The sequence below is a fragment of the Belonocnema kinseyi genome, chromosome 8 (assembly GCF_010883055.1).
Source record: "Belonocnema kinseyi isolate 2016_QV_RU_SX_M_011 chromosome 8, B_treatae_v1, whole genome shotgun sequence".
Classification (NCBI taxonomy): domain Eukaryota; kingdom Metazoa; phylum Arthropoda; class Insecta; order Hymenoptera; family Cynipidae; genus Belonocnema; species Belonocnema kinseyi.
In genome coordinates this window covers 41812569-41828757 of record NC_046664.1, presented here as the reverse complement: position 1 = coordinate 41828757, position 16189 = coordinate 41812569, and the positions used below count along the sequence as shown (strand labels likewise).

At 28.9% G+C, this 16189-nt stretch overlaps 2 protein-coding genes across 3 annotated transcripts in view; both read left to right on the top strand.

The window, feature by feature from the left end:
- Positions 1–8943, top strand: part of LOC117178114 (general transcription factor IIH subunit 2) — a 42315-nt gene extending 33372 nt beyond the window's left edge. The window contains exon 7 of the mRNA XM_033369367.1: positions 8540–8943. Coding sequence (XP_033225258.1) covers positions 8540–8680 — 141 coding nt within the window. The 3' untranslated portion in view covers positions 8681–8943. The remainder of the gene's footprint in view (positions 1–8539) is intronic.
- A 116-nt stretch (positions 8944–9059) lies between these two features.
- LOC117178113 (high affinity cationic amino acid transporter 1) overlaps positions 9060–16189 on the top strand; it is a 59876-nt gene continuing 52746 nt past the window's right edge. For both annotated transcript variants that reach the window (XM_033369366.1, XM_033369364.1), the window contains exon 1: positions 9060–9376. The gene's annotated coding sequence lies outside the window, so the exon portion shown is untranslated. The remainder of the gene's footprint in view (positions 9377–16189) is intronic.

Below are 16189 nucleotides of genomic sequence, written 5' to 3'. Positions count from 1 at the left end.
AAATCGCGGTAAAATTTCAGCCACAACCACGTTTCACGAACGTGAGATAGGTGGTTACAGTCTGTAACGGAATCAATACGACGATCCAGCAAAAGTTTCGTGCACCATAAGAACACGGAGCGACCCAAGGATAACCGCCTTCTGCATTTTCTCCGCAAGTGTTTTAGCATATTGTTGACACGCAGGGATGCTTTTCGGCCATTAGCAAGTGAAAGCTTGGCACCTCCAAGAGCGCCGATGATAAGGACAATTATTTTAACAGAATATTCCGGGTACAATCGTTGCAACTCCCTTATAAGGTCTCGATACCTTTCTTTCTTTTCATTCGCCTTGGCTATGATGTTTTTGTCAGCTGGTCCCAAAAATTCGATAACGAACATGGTTCGCTTCTCGAAGTCAAGAAGAACCATGTCAGGCCTCGAGTGAGCAACAGAAACAATTGTCGAGAATATAAAGTTCCAGTATATGCGGCACTTCCCATTCTCGACAATTGACTCGATTTCCCTAAGAGCATTTAGAGGAGCGATATTAAGGTTAATGCCGTAAGCGTGACAGTGATGGTAATAAAGCACTCTTAGTGCCGCATTGTGCCTTTGAATGTAGGTCGTTTCCGCATGAGTTGGACAACTAGATAGTATGTGCACGGAGAAAACTGATATGGTTATAGTAACTAAAATTATCAAGTTGCATTCAATATGGTTGCAAGGGCCACTAGTTTTGTTGAGACATCTTTGATTTAAGTTGTTAGATCAAAATGACCCAGTTGCCAAAACGACACGCTTGTAGTTGCAGTATTGTAGTTCCCACAACCACGCTATTTGTAGCCCATCCACATGTAATTTAAACCGCTTCTTTTGCGTGTAGTTGGGTAGTTGTTGCAGCTACATACTTGTGGTTGCCGCAAACACAACGCGTGGTTGTCTCACAACCACTGTGTGTATCTCAAACATTTCTGATTGGTTGCGCATAGTTGCGCAGATTCACGTGCGCCAAAATACATCACGTACCGTCCTCATCAGGCCCCCGATGCCATCAGATTATTTCTTGTGTGCATCGAATGTAGATGAAAAGTGAGTGAAAGTGCTAAAGTGGTGATATATTAGAATATACAAAGTGTATGGACAATGAAGAATCAAGGAAAAATGTGCGCAAAATCTAAAAAACTTTAAAATCTTCTAAAGAGTTTAAAAGGTACGTAAGTAAGGTTTTAGCCGTTAATTTTCGAAATGTAAACACCGAAATATTTTGTACACCACAAGTATCTGATGTTTTTAATTTTAGTGTTTTAATATTGTTTGAGGGGAACCAAAATGCTTTTATTATATTTGAATTGATGTATTTTAAGCGAAATTTGTCAACTTTGTACAGTAAGTAACATGCAAATCCAAATAAAAACTTATGTGCCATTGATGCTGCGAATTTTTTCTTCATCCACACCCTAGTCAAAATATCTTTTACTGTGCAGTTTTAGCAACCACCCATTAGTAGAGAGAACTTTATTTCTGTGGTAGTAATAACCACAATGTATGCCTACGGCAACCACATAATGTGGTTGTGACAACCACAATGTGTGCCTGCGACAACCACATAATGGGGGTTTGACAACTACAGTTTGTATCTGCGGCAACAACATAGTGTGGTATGGCAACCGTAAGGCACGGTTGTGGCATCATATAGTGTGATGGTAAGAAACACATTACATACTTGTGACAGACACACAGTGTAGTTCTTACAACCAGTCTCTTACACAAACAGCTATGCAGTTGTGGAACCCACAGCTATAGTTAGACCATATTTTACTACTTGTCGTGGTTGTAACAACCCTAATCATGGATCTTACAACCATACAGTTTTCTCCATGTGAGCTAAATGCTCGGGGTGTGCATGGCACGCCCTGCAGCTATCATCAGTCTTGCCTCACAATGTGGCGAAGGTATGTTAAGGTGGAAATGACACCGTCTTGGCATGCCAAAATGAAACCCTCCGTACCAGACTTTAATGTGGGCGATTTAAGGAAAGCAACCGTTAGCTCACAAGACATTGACTGATCCTTCACATTTCTGTAGAAGATACCGTGCATGCTCTTATCGAGGAGCTGTTCACGAAAGTTTTTCTCTTGTGGTTTCTTAATCCGGGCTTTCAGGAGTGAGTACTGGAGATAGATAAGATTTGATGCATTTTGCTCACCGCTAATACTGAAGTTAAGTCCGAGTGTTTCAGCAGCCTCCTCCGCTGCTTTGTACAGAAACGCTCCTTTGCCCACTTCTTCGTGATTTCTGACAATTTTAAGAAGAGGGTCTCTTCCATTTGCAACTCTATGTCTTGTACCCAGAATAATCCTGTTGTGAAGACATTCAAGACTCAATATTCCGCGACCACCTTGACGGCGTGAGATGTACAGTCGTGGAACGGAAGACTTAAGATGCATGCTTTTGTTCATGTGCATAACCTTTCTTGTCCCGATATCAAGGGATCTGAGCTCGTTCTTCGTCCATGGAACTAATCCAAATGAACAGAGTACTACCGGGACGGCCAGCATGTTCGCTGCAGATACTTTGTTCCTCGCCGACAGTTCGGAAGACCAAATCTGCCGGATGAGACGTTTGTATCTGTTTAGGAGAGTATCCTTTATAGATGTCACATCCTGAATGCGGCCCTGTGGCACGCCCAGGTATGTATAAGTCTCTCCAGCGCAAAGATGTCGTATGGCGCTTCTATCAACGAGCTCAGGATCTTCAGGGATGCCATTAAGTTTTCCTCGCTTCAAATAAACCTTGGCGCATTTGTATAACCCAAATTCCATTCCAATTTCCTTAGTATATCGTTCGACAATCCCTAGAGCTAGATGTAGTTGCTCTTTGTTTTTAGCATAGATCTTAAGATCGTCCATGTAAAATACATGAGTCACCTTGTACTTTCGATCTGCAGGTTTGCCGCAGAAGTACCCGTCGGAATGGCGAAGTGCTAGAGATAGTGGCAATAATGCAAGGCAAAATAGGAGTGGGCTCATGGTGTCGCCCTGAAAGACACCTCTCTGAAAGGTGACCATGTTAGTTGTCACACGTTTTTTTCCGGATGAGATAGTAAATATGGTTTTCCAAAGCGGCATCAATCAAAAATTTTTTGAAAAGTCATCTTCGCTACGAATGTGAGAAGAACCTGCTATCTTAATTTGAGTCAGTGGAATTTCACTGTGAGTCAGTGAGACACTTATATCTATCAGTGGATCAATTGAATTGGAAATTCCTTAGGAAATTACTAAACTTTAATTTACCAGAAGTTAATAACATGTACTTATTTTTCCCATTCAAATTCCCATTTTTATTTCGATTTTGCAAAGACCCAGTGGTGCGGGTAAATATTGGTGCATCAAAAATCGGCACACTCTGTCCCCTATTCCCTGTTTTCTCCTTTTTTTAAATCCCCTCTTTTTTCACTCTTTTCAAGATACTTTCTCTTTCTCTCCCTATTTTCGTTTTCTTACACTTAAATTCGAACTGAATTAATAAAACCTAATAATAAAATTGAACAATTTTTGTTAAAAATATACATATTGTTTGGTAATTCTACCATCTTCGGTTGAATATTAATATTTTTTGGTTGAAATATCGAATACTGCGTGTTTGGTTTAAAATTAATTTTTTTGGTTAAAAATTCAAATATTTTGCTGATAGGGTTGTTTTTGAAAATAAAATATATATATTTTTTTTAATATTATCCGTAGAAAAATTCCCTTATATTTTTCTATAAATTTAAATATATTTAAATTTTAAATATTTAAATTTAAGGAAAAATAGTGGGGAAGTTTTCTACGGATTAATTTTAAACCGAACATGCAGTAGTCGATCTTTTAACCAAAAAAATTAATCTTCAACCAAAGATGATTAAATTAACAACATCTGTTTATACTTTTAACAAAAATAGTTCCGTTTTATTATTGGGGTTATTCAGTTCGAATTTTAGTGTAAAAAAAAAACGAAAATATGGAGAAAAGGGAAAAGTATTTTGAAAAGAGTGAAAAAGAGCGGATTTAAAAAAAGGATAAAACAGGGAATAGGGAAACAGTGTGTCGATTTTTGATGCATCAATATTTACCCGTCCTTCTGTGTCTTTGCAAAATTGAAATGAAAATGGGAATTTGAATGGGAAAAACAAGTACCTGTTTTTAGCTTTTTGTAAATTAAAGTTTAGTATATAAATGCCATAAAGACTTCAATGATTTTCCAAAAATTTCAGAAAGATTTCAATCATTTTTACCAATCTATCAAAAATCTTTCGAAGATTTCCAGAGATTTGACAAAGATTTCAACAATTTCCAAAATGTACTAAATAATTAAAAAATATTTTCAAAGGATTTCAATGACTTCCCAAAGGTTTCAAAGATTTCAGATAGATTTACAAGATTTTATAAAGATTTCAATGATTTTGAAAATATTTCACAGAGATTTAAATCATTTTTTCAAATATAAAATTTAAAAAAATTATTTCCCAATGATTTTCGAAACATTTTAATATTTTCACAAAAATTTTACAAATATTTCAAAGATTTACAAGGATTTCAGAATGACTTCAGTCATTTTGTAGGCATACATCATTTCCAAATGATTTCACAAAGATTTCAATAGTTTTACAAATGCTTCAAAAATATTTAAAATATTTCGAAACATTCCGGAAAGACTTCTTAAAGATTTCAATGATTTCCAAATGTTATCAAATATTGTTTAAATATTTTAAATATTTTATAAAGATTTCACAAATATTTCCAAACATATCGCACAAATTTCGCACAATTTATAAAGATTTAACAAGGACTTAAACGATTTTCTAAAGATTTGAACAATTTAAAAAATATAACAAATATGTCAAAAATTTTCTAGATATTTTTTACAGCTTTCAATAAATTCCTAAAGATTTTAAAGATTTCTCAAAGATCTCAAATATTTGACAAATATTTCAATTATTTCAAAAAGATTTAGAATATTTGATAGAGATTAAGAAGATTTCGCAAAGATATCAATTATTTCAGAAAGATTTAAGGTAGATTTTTGGATGGCACTACCCCTGTGCCCTTTAGGGCTCCGCCACCTCTGATGACAAAGACAACTTTGAATTAATGATTTTTTGCATTAATGATTTTTATACGGTAAAATGAGAGCTTTTAAGTATTTAAAAACTAATTTTCAGTTTTTTAACAATTATTATTTGCTTGAACAATTTTTTCCCCTGCCAAGCTTGAAAATGTATTATCTTTCGAATAAATTTATCCTTTATGAAGGTTAACAGTAATATTTTTTATTTAAAATATTTTGAAAGTGTTGAAACAAATGTTGAGAAATGTTCAGAGTAACATTTTTTTCGGAAAAGTTAGTACTTTTTTAAATTAATATTTTTAGTTGAAGACATTTGGGAATCATTTAAACAACTACTAATCCCTAAATTGAGCCTTTTCATGGGAAACATGGAAAAAATGGTATCTTTTCGAATCTTTTATAAAATGTCTTTTGCCGCAAAACTCTTGGATTTAAAAAAAAATTTTTTTGGTGGGTGTTAGTTTAAGAAATATTCGCAAACATAAATAAAGAAATAAAATGAAAATCGGAACTGGTGTAATGGAAACCCTGTGGCTCAGGGAGCTCGGCAGTATGTTTGCTTATACGAATTGTTGCAAAATAAACATTATGGTATCTTCAAATTTTCAGACATCTCCCTTTTACTATACGAAATAAAAATTTATCACAAGAAGTTTTCTAAATTGAATAATTCTCTAATACTTTTTCTTATGCAAGTTCCAAAAACACTGGCAGACATTAAAATTTATTTTTAAATTGAATATTTCGCTATGAGTAATTGCAATTTATACTTCCAAAAATCTTGATTTTTAGTTAGTAAAGATGTCGATTTTTTTATCAAACTTAAGGATTAGAATAATTAAATTTGTAATCAGAATAGCGGTTATCTTTAATTTTTTATTTTTGTAAACTTATGTAGTTTGCTTCTTTGTTATTGCTTTTCATTTGGGACTCTTGATGAAATGATGATCCAAAGCTTGGACACGGCTCAGTTCGAGCCTCTATCCCCACTTAACATCCATGCGTGTATCCCCTCCCTCCAGCCTTCCGCTCGTTTTTTTTCGTTTTTACTCGGAGAATCAGTAGAGAATCAGTATGTTTCGTCTTTACTCTGAAGAAATTTTGTTCCGTTTTTACTGGGAAGGTTTGTTTGTTCCCTTTTTACTACGAAAAATGTATTTTCTATTTTTACTCCCAACCTTTTTATGTCCCGTTTTAATTTTCAGCCGCTCAATTATACCTACAAACTTTTTTCGAACCACGTTACGCTAGGATGCGTATTTTTGGTTTGAATTGTAACAAATAAAATTGAAAGGAAACAAATTAATTTTTTGAGAAAAAAAAACGACACAAGTTGCAATAAAATATTTGGGAAACATTTTTTTTATAAAAATGATATAAAACTATACATTTTTCAGGATAGCTTAGAATATAATTTGATTCAAAATAGGAAGCAAATATCAAAGTAATCATAAAAACTAAAAGTTATATTTTCAGTTGAAAATTCATCTCATTTGAAAGTGTAACTATTTTTTTGAAATAAGTTTTTTTTAAAATTATTTTTAACTGAAAATTTCAGCAAATAATTTCCTAATTTCAGTTGAAGATTCATCATTTTAGTTAAAAATTCATTAGTTCGGTTAAAAATTAATGTTTTAAACTGAAAACGGTATAATTAATAGAATTGTTAAATTTTCAGTTAAAAAATTAATTTTTTAACACAGAAAAAGATTTTGAACTTAAATGATGAGTTTCCAAATAAAATGATGAACCTTCAACAACGATCCTTATTCCATTTTTGGTTGAAAATTTATCTTTTTTAGTTGAAAATTCAACTATTCTGTTGTAAATTTTTGTATTTTGTTGAAAAATCATCTTTTTGTATAAAATTAATGTTCTTATTAGAAAATTCATCTTCTTGGTTGAACACTCAAGTATTCCAGTTAAATATTCATCATTTTAGTTGAAAATTAATTTTTCTGGTTAAAAGTAAAAGTACTTGGTTGAGAGTTAAATTCTTTTGTTAAAAATTTATCATTCTGGTTTAAAATTCATCTATTCCAGTTGACGATTCATCATTTTAGTTGAAAATTCATCACTTTATTAAAAATTCAATTTTTTTGTTTATAGAAAAATCGTGGTTGTGACAGGAAATTAATCTTTTCGGTTGAAATTCAACTATTTGTTGGAAAACCAAATCTTTTTACTTGAAAAATTGGGAATTTATCTAAATATTGTTTTTAATATAGTTCCCACATTAATTTTACCTACATATGCACTGAATTTTAAGTATTCTAAGATAACATAAAAAGTTGCTATTATTCAAATTGAAGGACTTTGGAAACAAATTCAAGAATGATTGATTATGTTTCTAATATTGCTTTATTATATTTTTAAATTATATTAATTGAATGTATAGAGTCTGAGAAAAACAATTATTTACAATAAACTCGTGAAACTGTGTATATATTCCGAGTCGATTGTTTTAAAAAATGCGAAATATTTGAATGGCTACTAAGGTATATCAAAATAATAAATAAGTATATCAAAATTTCTGAATTTTTACTTCACCATAAAGTTCATTTTTAAATGTTTCGAAACATTATTAATAGAGGAGAAAATTTAATTTGTAAATATTCAATAATAGGAATTAATTCTATTCTTAATATTTCGCTAGCACACTATAACATTGTTAACGATTGAAAAAACATAACTTCAGAGGCTTTAAATAAATTTCAAAAGGTTTCAAGAGAATAAAAAAATTTTCTTAATATTTCTGGGAAATTTAAAAGACTATAAGACATTTTTTTACATTTTGAATGATTTTTCAAAATTTTAATTCCAAACTTCTAAATGTCAACATCTTTTTGAAAGACTCGAATTTTTCCTAATATTTTGTAAAATCCTATATAATGAAAAAATCCCTAAAATCTTCTAGATTCTTTTTTGACACATCTGGGATATTCAATAATGTTTTTTAATTTTCTCAAGAATGTTATAAAAATGATATGTATGTATATGAATTTAAAAACAAATTGATAATACTTTTTGTCTTTTTCTTTATGTTTAGAATTGACATCCAGCTCGAATTTAAGTGTTTAAAACCTTTTAACAAATAAATAATTATTTGAAATTTTTATATTGTATTATTATTAATATTATTTTTAATTTTGTATGGCATGGAAAGAAAATTCTAAATTGGTGAATTTCCATTATTATTTACATTAAGTAGCTTCAAGATTTATATGAAAAGAAAAAATATTGAAAAATTATGCTTGGAAAAAACCTGGAATTGCCAGAGCATTTTTATCTTGGATTTGAGTAGACAACCTAATGTATGAAGGGTTCCCCCATCCTGATCACTTTTTGTCTTAGAAATTCTAATTGATTCGAACATTACAATTTCTGTCTATTTACTTTTAGCAGATATGCTTATTTATTTATGAAATGATACTTGTTTTTCTTTTCAGCTCTATTATTGCGAGAATTGCCACCACACCTTTTGTCTGGACTGTGAAATATTCGTTCACGAATCTCTTCACATGTGTCCAGGTTGTGCAACTAATCCGGAAACTTACGTGAAACAATCAGAAAATTTATCAGCCCGTTGAGAAAGTGGGAATAAAAGATTTTTTGTAACTACTTTCACAGTATCTTTCTTCGATTGATAACTTCACTCATTCATTATTATATCATTGCCATTTAAGTTTTGCGTCGGTTCGGCTGAAAAATAAATAAGACATTCGAATCAGTTTCCAAGTACCAGAATGTTGAACATTTGTCGAACGACTATTTGAATGTTACAGTCAATAATACAATATTATTTTTTAATTTTACAAAAGTGTACATAAATAAATACGACTTTTTTATTTTATAAATTAGAACGGATAATTGGAATGATTTTACTTTATAAATGAAATAGTGTTTTGAGATTCTTGTAGACTATAAATTGGCCAAAATCGTTAGCAGTTTGTCTCTAAAAGACCAAACTCCAACGCGATCTCGATAAATTAAGTGTTCGTTGATAAAATCGTGGTGCGTACACCCAGATGAGGGTGGGAGGTGATTGGTACTTATTAGAACGAGACAGCTGCAAGTTCTACCTTGTAATGTTACGGCAAGTTATTAGTTTACCGCAGTTTACCGGCAGCCTTTGTCGTGAGTGGTTCCACTGATATTTCCGATCAGCGAAACTTTTCGCGGCGCGACGCCAATAAAAAAGTCTTCCACTTATGATCAAAACACGCTGCCTAGCCTCGAAATTACTTGACATCAGAGTGCCAGTTTTCTACCTTCCTCTATCTCTTGTAAGTCATAAGTTTTTATTTTTACAACAAATCTTATTTATTTTTAACAACTTCGCTTCATTCATAACATTTATTATTTTATTGTGAGTCAAGAATAGGCCCTTGGCAAGATGCCAACAGTAAATATATTGGATTTACACCCTATGTTTCTTGTGATTAACAATTTTTTAATGTTTAATTGTAGGGTGATTACAATTTTTCGTTTTTAAAGTCAGAGTTTGAGATTTTTGTTTTATTACTGAAAACATATACTATATGAGTTTTTAACTTTTGGCGTTATACTTTCGTAATCCATGATAAATAAACTATTATGAAATTGGAAGTATATAGTTTTGGAAACGTAAATATAATACAAATTATTAGTTGTGTTTTCGATATCCCGAGGAATTTATATCTTTATTATTTGCGATTGGAGGGATTTTAATTTCGAATGTGTTAGATTAAAATTTTATTCAAATTCAAATCGTAAAAATTTTTAGTTTCTTTGGTTTAAAGGATTTTGGGTTTATTTTTTGTTTGTTAAATCAAATTTTGTTAATTAGATCTTCTCTAATTCTAGAATATCAAATTTAAAAAATAAAATTATAAAAGCTTCGCAACTTGAATGCTGTTGACATTGGCAAAATGAAACTCGAATCTTGAACAATTTTCAAATTTTCGAACGCAAACTTTTAAAGTCGTAGGCCTTCAAATTTTTTATTTATTTTTTATTTTGAAAGTCTTTACATTTGGAAACTTTCAAATTTAAGGTTTCATACACTTTTTAATTTGAAGGATTTTAGTCTAGAAGTGTGCAATTGTTTATTTGAATTTTCAATACAAATTTAAGCAAGCTTGGTGTTAGAACGTTGAATTTTTCGAAATATAACAAAAATCTAATTATACATCAAACCAGCTTTATATTCTTAGAATATTATAATTCCTGAAATAAATATTACTCCTTTTTCTGAAAAAAAACGGAGAAAAAAGAAGTCATTTTTATTTTTAAAATTGTAATAATCTAAAGAAATCAAGCCAGTTTGATGTATTTAGATTTTGTCCTAATTTTATAAAAATTATCAATATCCCCAATTTAATAATTAAAGTTTAAAAAAATTTTAATTGGTGTTGAAATTCCAAATAAACGATTGCACACCTGTCGACTTTACATTTAGTTCCTTTTAAAGTTATTTATTTTTATTTGTAAACATTTAAGTTGAGAGTCTTTGAACTATTTTATAACGTTACTTTTGTGAAACTCGAGATCTGTTTACGTGGGTTATAAATGATTTCTTATCATTATTTTCTATGAATATACGAGCAAATTTTCCTTATAGGAAAATTAAGAACAATAATATTTAAACAATAATTCTGGTTTTATGTAAATGTTATCTTTTACACAAAAATATTTGAGTTTTTTAAAGTGCTTTTCGCGGTGAATCTGGTATTATGCAAAATCTGATTTATAGTTGTCTTTTGTCATGGCATGTTTATTTCAGAACATAATTGGAGAGACATAAAAGCTCAAATTGCCGCTTTTATGCTCCTATTCGTAAGCACTAACTCGAAGAGAGAAAGTCGAGATAAATGCCTATTCAAAATCGGTGTAATAGCGTATTTCGTTAATTTTTTTAATTTTCAGGAAATGTTTACTAATCACCCAACAGTTGATGGGTTTTTTTACTTTATATTAGATTCCTTGTTAGATTAAAAAAATAAATTAACTGTTGAAAAAATACGCGGTAATTGACAATCGCCGTAAAAAAACCAATTCCTGTAAAATAAGTGGTAAAAAATGCAAATTAAAAACAGGATGTTTGACAATTACTTGAATATTATTAGTTTCAAGAAACAAATATTATAAATAACAATAAATATGACAAAGTGCCAATTCTTATCGAAATGTGACTATGACGTATATAAATTTTTGTCCTGGAAATCTAATCGAGATCAATGCAGTCTGGAATTTCTTATCAGTCTTGTAGAAAGATTATAAACAAAATAAATTTTAAGTTCAATTAATTTTCCTTCATATTTTTTTTTAATTTACAAGCAGCTATATTTCTGCGTTTGCGTTCTTCAAGAATGAATGTGTCAATATTTTAAATACAATCGCGTATAAATTATAAATAAAAAGGCTTTTAGACTTTACCGTATGCAGATTAAAGTTTATAAATTAAATAATTTATAATTTCTTTATATTGGTGGATTTAAATATTTTGTTGAAAATTCTTTTTTTTTGGGCTGGAAATTAATTTTTTTATTGAAAATTCAACTATTTGGTTAAAAACGCATGTATTTGTTAATTATTGGCCCTTTTTGGTGGTCAATTAATCTTTTTTAGCTGAAGATTCCTCATTTTTGCTTGAAAATGTAACAGTTTAGTTGAATTTTGATTTTCTTTCCTTACTGAAAAATCTTTCTTATAATTTTTGCTTTATAATTAAAATGTTTTTTGGTTGAAATATCAACTATTACGTTTTACGTTGACAATTCCTGTTATCGGTTACAAATTATTTTTTTAATCGAAAATTTCACTATTCAATTTATAGTTGAAAATCCTTGTATTTTGTTAAAAATTCGTCTTTGTGGATAGTCATTTAATCTTCTTAGTTTTAAATTCATCTTTTTAGTTGAAATTTTAACTCTGGTTTAAAAGCTAACACATCTCCTTCGGTTGAAAATCAATGTTTTTAACTGTTATTGAAAACTCAAAATTTTTGTTAAAAATTCAACAATTTAGGTGAAAGTTAATCATTTTAATTCAAAATTAAATTTTTCAACTGAAAATTTAACTCTTCAATTTTTGGTTGAAAATTTCTCTTTTTTCGATGATAATTCATGTTTTTTGTTGAAAATTCTTTTTTTTTGTAAAAAAATAGTCTTTTTGTTTGAAAACACAACTTTTTTGTTAAAAATTCAACTATTCCAGTTGAAAATTCATAATTTTAGTTGAAAATTTATTCATCATTTTAATGGAAAATTGAAAAATTTTGTTTCAAAGTTGATTTTTTTTCGTTGAGAATTAACTTTTCAACTGAAAGTTTAACTAATCTTGTTGAATATTCCGTAATCTTAGTTAAAAATTGATCTCTTTGCTTGAAAATTAATTCCTAAACTGAATTTTTAACTATTCAATTTTTGTCAAAAATTGATATTTTTTAGTTGAAAATTTCATCTGGTTGAAAATGCAATATTTTGCTCAAATGCTAGAATTTAAAAGAGTTTTAAATTGGATTTAATATAGTATCCACATGAATTTTACTTTAAAAAATATATTTCTCTATTTTCATAAAAAATCTCAATATTTTCCCTAATTTTACCGGGTGTATACTCACCTGGAAAATATCTTTTACTAAAAATACAATTATGTTAAATATGCACCAAATTTTAAGTAAAATAGATAGCGTTTTAGATCAAATAAAAATTTGCTTACAATTGTCACTTGTTTTATCATTATTTATTATTATTTTTATTGTTTTATTTTTTATTTGTTATGTTATATATTATATTATTATTACACATGGGAAAATCTTGAGATACCTGGAAAAAAACCTGGAATTGTCAGCAAATTTTTTTCCAGGATTTGAACAGACACACAGTGGGAGGAAATGCAGTTTTTTCGTTCAAAAATGTCCAGAGCCTTCAATTTTAGTCCGACTTTCAATTTTTAAAAATTAAAGTTTATTAAATTCTAAAGAGCTTTTCGCTCTGAACTTTTGTCTCTTCTACTTGTTTATTAATAATTTTTTCAATCAAAATATGGAAAAACCTGAAATTTGGTACATAACAATTTTTTATGCTTTAATAACTGATTAGGTAAACTTTATATTGTCTTAAATGAATGTTTAGGAAGTCATAGAATAAAAATAATTTGCTCATTAGTCCATTTATTTGTTATAAACAAATTTTATGAACAATTTAGCAAATAGTCTTATTATCGGTAAACAAAATTTCTGTTTGCTAAAAGTGCTTCATATTAATGTAGGAATGATATATAATTGCAAGAATAATTTTAAAGTTTATAATAACCATTGTTATAAACAATTCTTATGGCAAAATATTAAAATTTCAGATTTTTTCAAATTATAATATATTTGTGACTAGCAGTCATTCATCCAATAGCTTAAAACATATCCAGTGCAAAAACAAAAAAATTTCTATGCGAAAGCGCCAAAATTTTGAATTTGTTTATCGAATTTGTTTATAAAAATTTAAATTGTTATATTTTATCAAATATTATGGAATATTTATTATTTTAAGAAATACCTGAAGTCTTTCTGGCAATTGAAGGAAATTATAATTTGAAAAAATATGAAATTTTAATATTTTGCCATAAGAATTGTTTATAACAATGGTTATTATAAACTTTTATATTATTCTTGTAATTATATATCATTATATATCATGGACTAATGAGCAAATTATTTGTATTCTATGAGTCCCTAAACACCCATTTAAGACAATATAAAGTTTACCTAATCAGTTATTAAAGCGTAAAAAATTTCAGTTTTTCCATACTTTGAGTGAAAAAATTATTAATAAGCAAGTAGAAGAGACAAAAGTTCATAGCGTCAAGCTCTTCAGAATTTAATGAAGTTTAATTTAAAAAAATAATAATTAAAAATCGGACCAAAATTGAAGACTCTGGACATTTTTGAGCGAAAAAAGTGCATTACCTCCCACTGTGAGACACGCTGATGACGCTTCAAATGATAATTTAAAAAACTTTCTAATTGAATCTCTGATTTTAATTTTTGAACATTATGAAAATAAAAAATTAGGAATTCTGAGGAGAAAACTAACTCTTGTAAAGATGTCATTAGATTAAATTTCGTGATGGGCCTTGACACAAACATGGACGAGTTTTGACAATGTTAACCTTCCCAAATGAATTGGGTCAAAACCATCAAAACCTTCCACGTGAAACCAGCTTTGAATGATTTATTTACAATATCATGGTGCTGTGGTTTTCTTATTTCTTAAGTACAAATATTGTCTGGCTCTTGTATGTTTCTTAAGTTTATTTTTCTGGGTCACCTTGACGCTAACAACCACTAAGAGCAATCCATATTATAAATCGTAAAATAAACACCATTTCCGGTTTAAAAAATACGTTAATCAATGGCCATTTCTTAACATCCTTACTTTACTTTCCTGAGATATGCTCAGAAAGGAATTTTTTAAATTCTAATTAAAAAAAACCAATTTTCTGAAGTTATTACATAAAAAAGTTGTTACTTAATCAAAGTTAAAATTAAAGTTACATTTTGTCATTGAATTAAGTTTAAAGTAGAATATTCTCGAGGGCCACATTTGTTATTCCTTTCTTTTAATCAAGGATGCTTTGATGAGAAAATTTCTTTATCAACACAAAAGCGATTGAGAGATTAAAAGCTTATATCATTCATGTCATATCTTAATATCATTTTTTGGCTAAATATTGATTGTACTTACAAATTAAGTACATTTTAAATATTACATTTTATAATTAACAATCATAAATTCAAATGTTTTTAAAACTCCGTCTGCTTTCATAACATGTTAATTATAATACTGATTTTTTTTTTAATCGGCTTTCAGTACTCCGTAATTGTTAACATATTTTTGAAATAGGTCTAACTTGAATGATCTTTTTTAATAATTCAATTTTGAAGATTTACAATCGAAAATTCTTTAATTTTAAAGATTTATAAATAAAAATTCTTAAATTTTGATGATTTTGTTGATCAAAAGTAAAGTTTTTAATTAAAAATCTTCCAAATTGAAGAAATTTCAAATATAAAGCATTAAAGCTACACAATTTAAAAATGCAAAACTTAAAATTTGAATAATTTTGAATTGTAAATTTTCTAAATTTAAAACTCAATTTTAAAGATTTACAATTCAAAGTTCTACAAATATGAAGAATTACCATTCGATAAATCCTTAATTTTAAAGATGCATAAATAACAATTCTTAAATTTCTTATAAGAGGAGACCGGCAATTTTCAATTTTAACTTCGATTAATAATTTTCGTAATAAAAGCTTATTGCATGACTATTAATTTTTTAACGCAGTAATATTCAATTTTTTTTACCGTTTTCAAGAAAATTTACTTTCAAATATCCGCCACAAGTTACAGAGTTTGGCCAAACATACTTTAAATCGACCTGTAGCTCAGACAGTAATGCTTTGGCTTCATAGCCGAAAGGTAGCTTTATAATATTTTTTGCAAATAAATTTATTTTATATTTATATTATTAAGTGTTTTGATAGTTTTAAAACATTATATTTAAAATTAAAAGTGTGTTAGACGTTTTTCAAAAGAAAAATTGTTGTTTTAGAAAAAAAAACTATCCTTCAGGTCAAGACGGTATTCATATTCCATGCCTGCATCTCGAAGGTGTGTTTTCCCTGTAGATGCTTGAAAAAATCTTGTTCCTGAAAAACTCATAATTTATCTGATAAAATAAGAGGTTTAAAAATCTTATTCATACTTCTAATTTTAAATATATTTCGTAAATATTATGAAAAGAATTAATAAGATCTATAGAAAATAAATGTCCTTGCGAAAAACATGATAAAGTTGAAAAAATATCAATTTTACCGTGAAAAAAGCATTATAATATTTATCATAGGAATCTTTTAAAAAGATTATGAAATACGATTTTACTTATAGACATTTTTATAAATAAAAAATAAAATAAAATGTGCGTAGGGTGCGGGAATCGAACACGAAACGTTTCAACTATTAACCCTTAAACGGCCAAAACGCCACTACCGGTACACTGCTTTTCAACGGCCAATAATTAAGACTATTCGACACTAGAAAAAATTGAGACACATATATT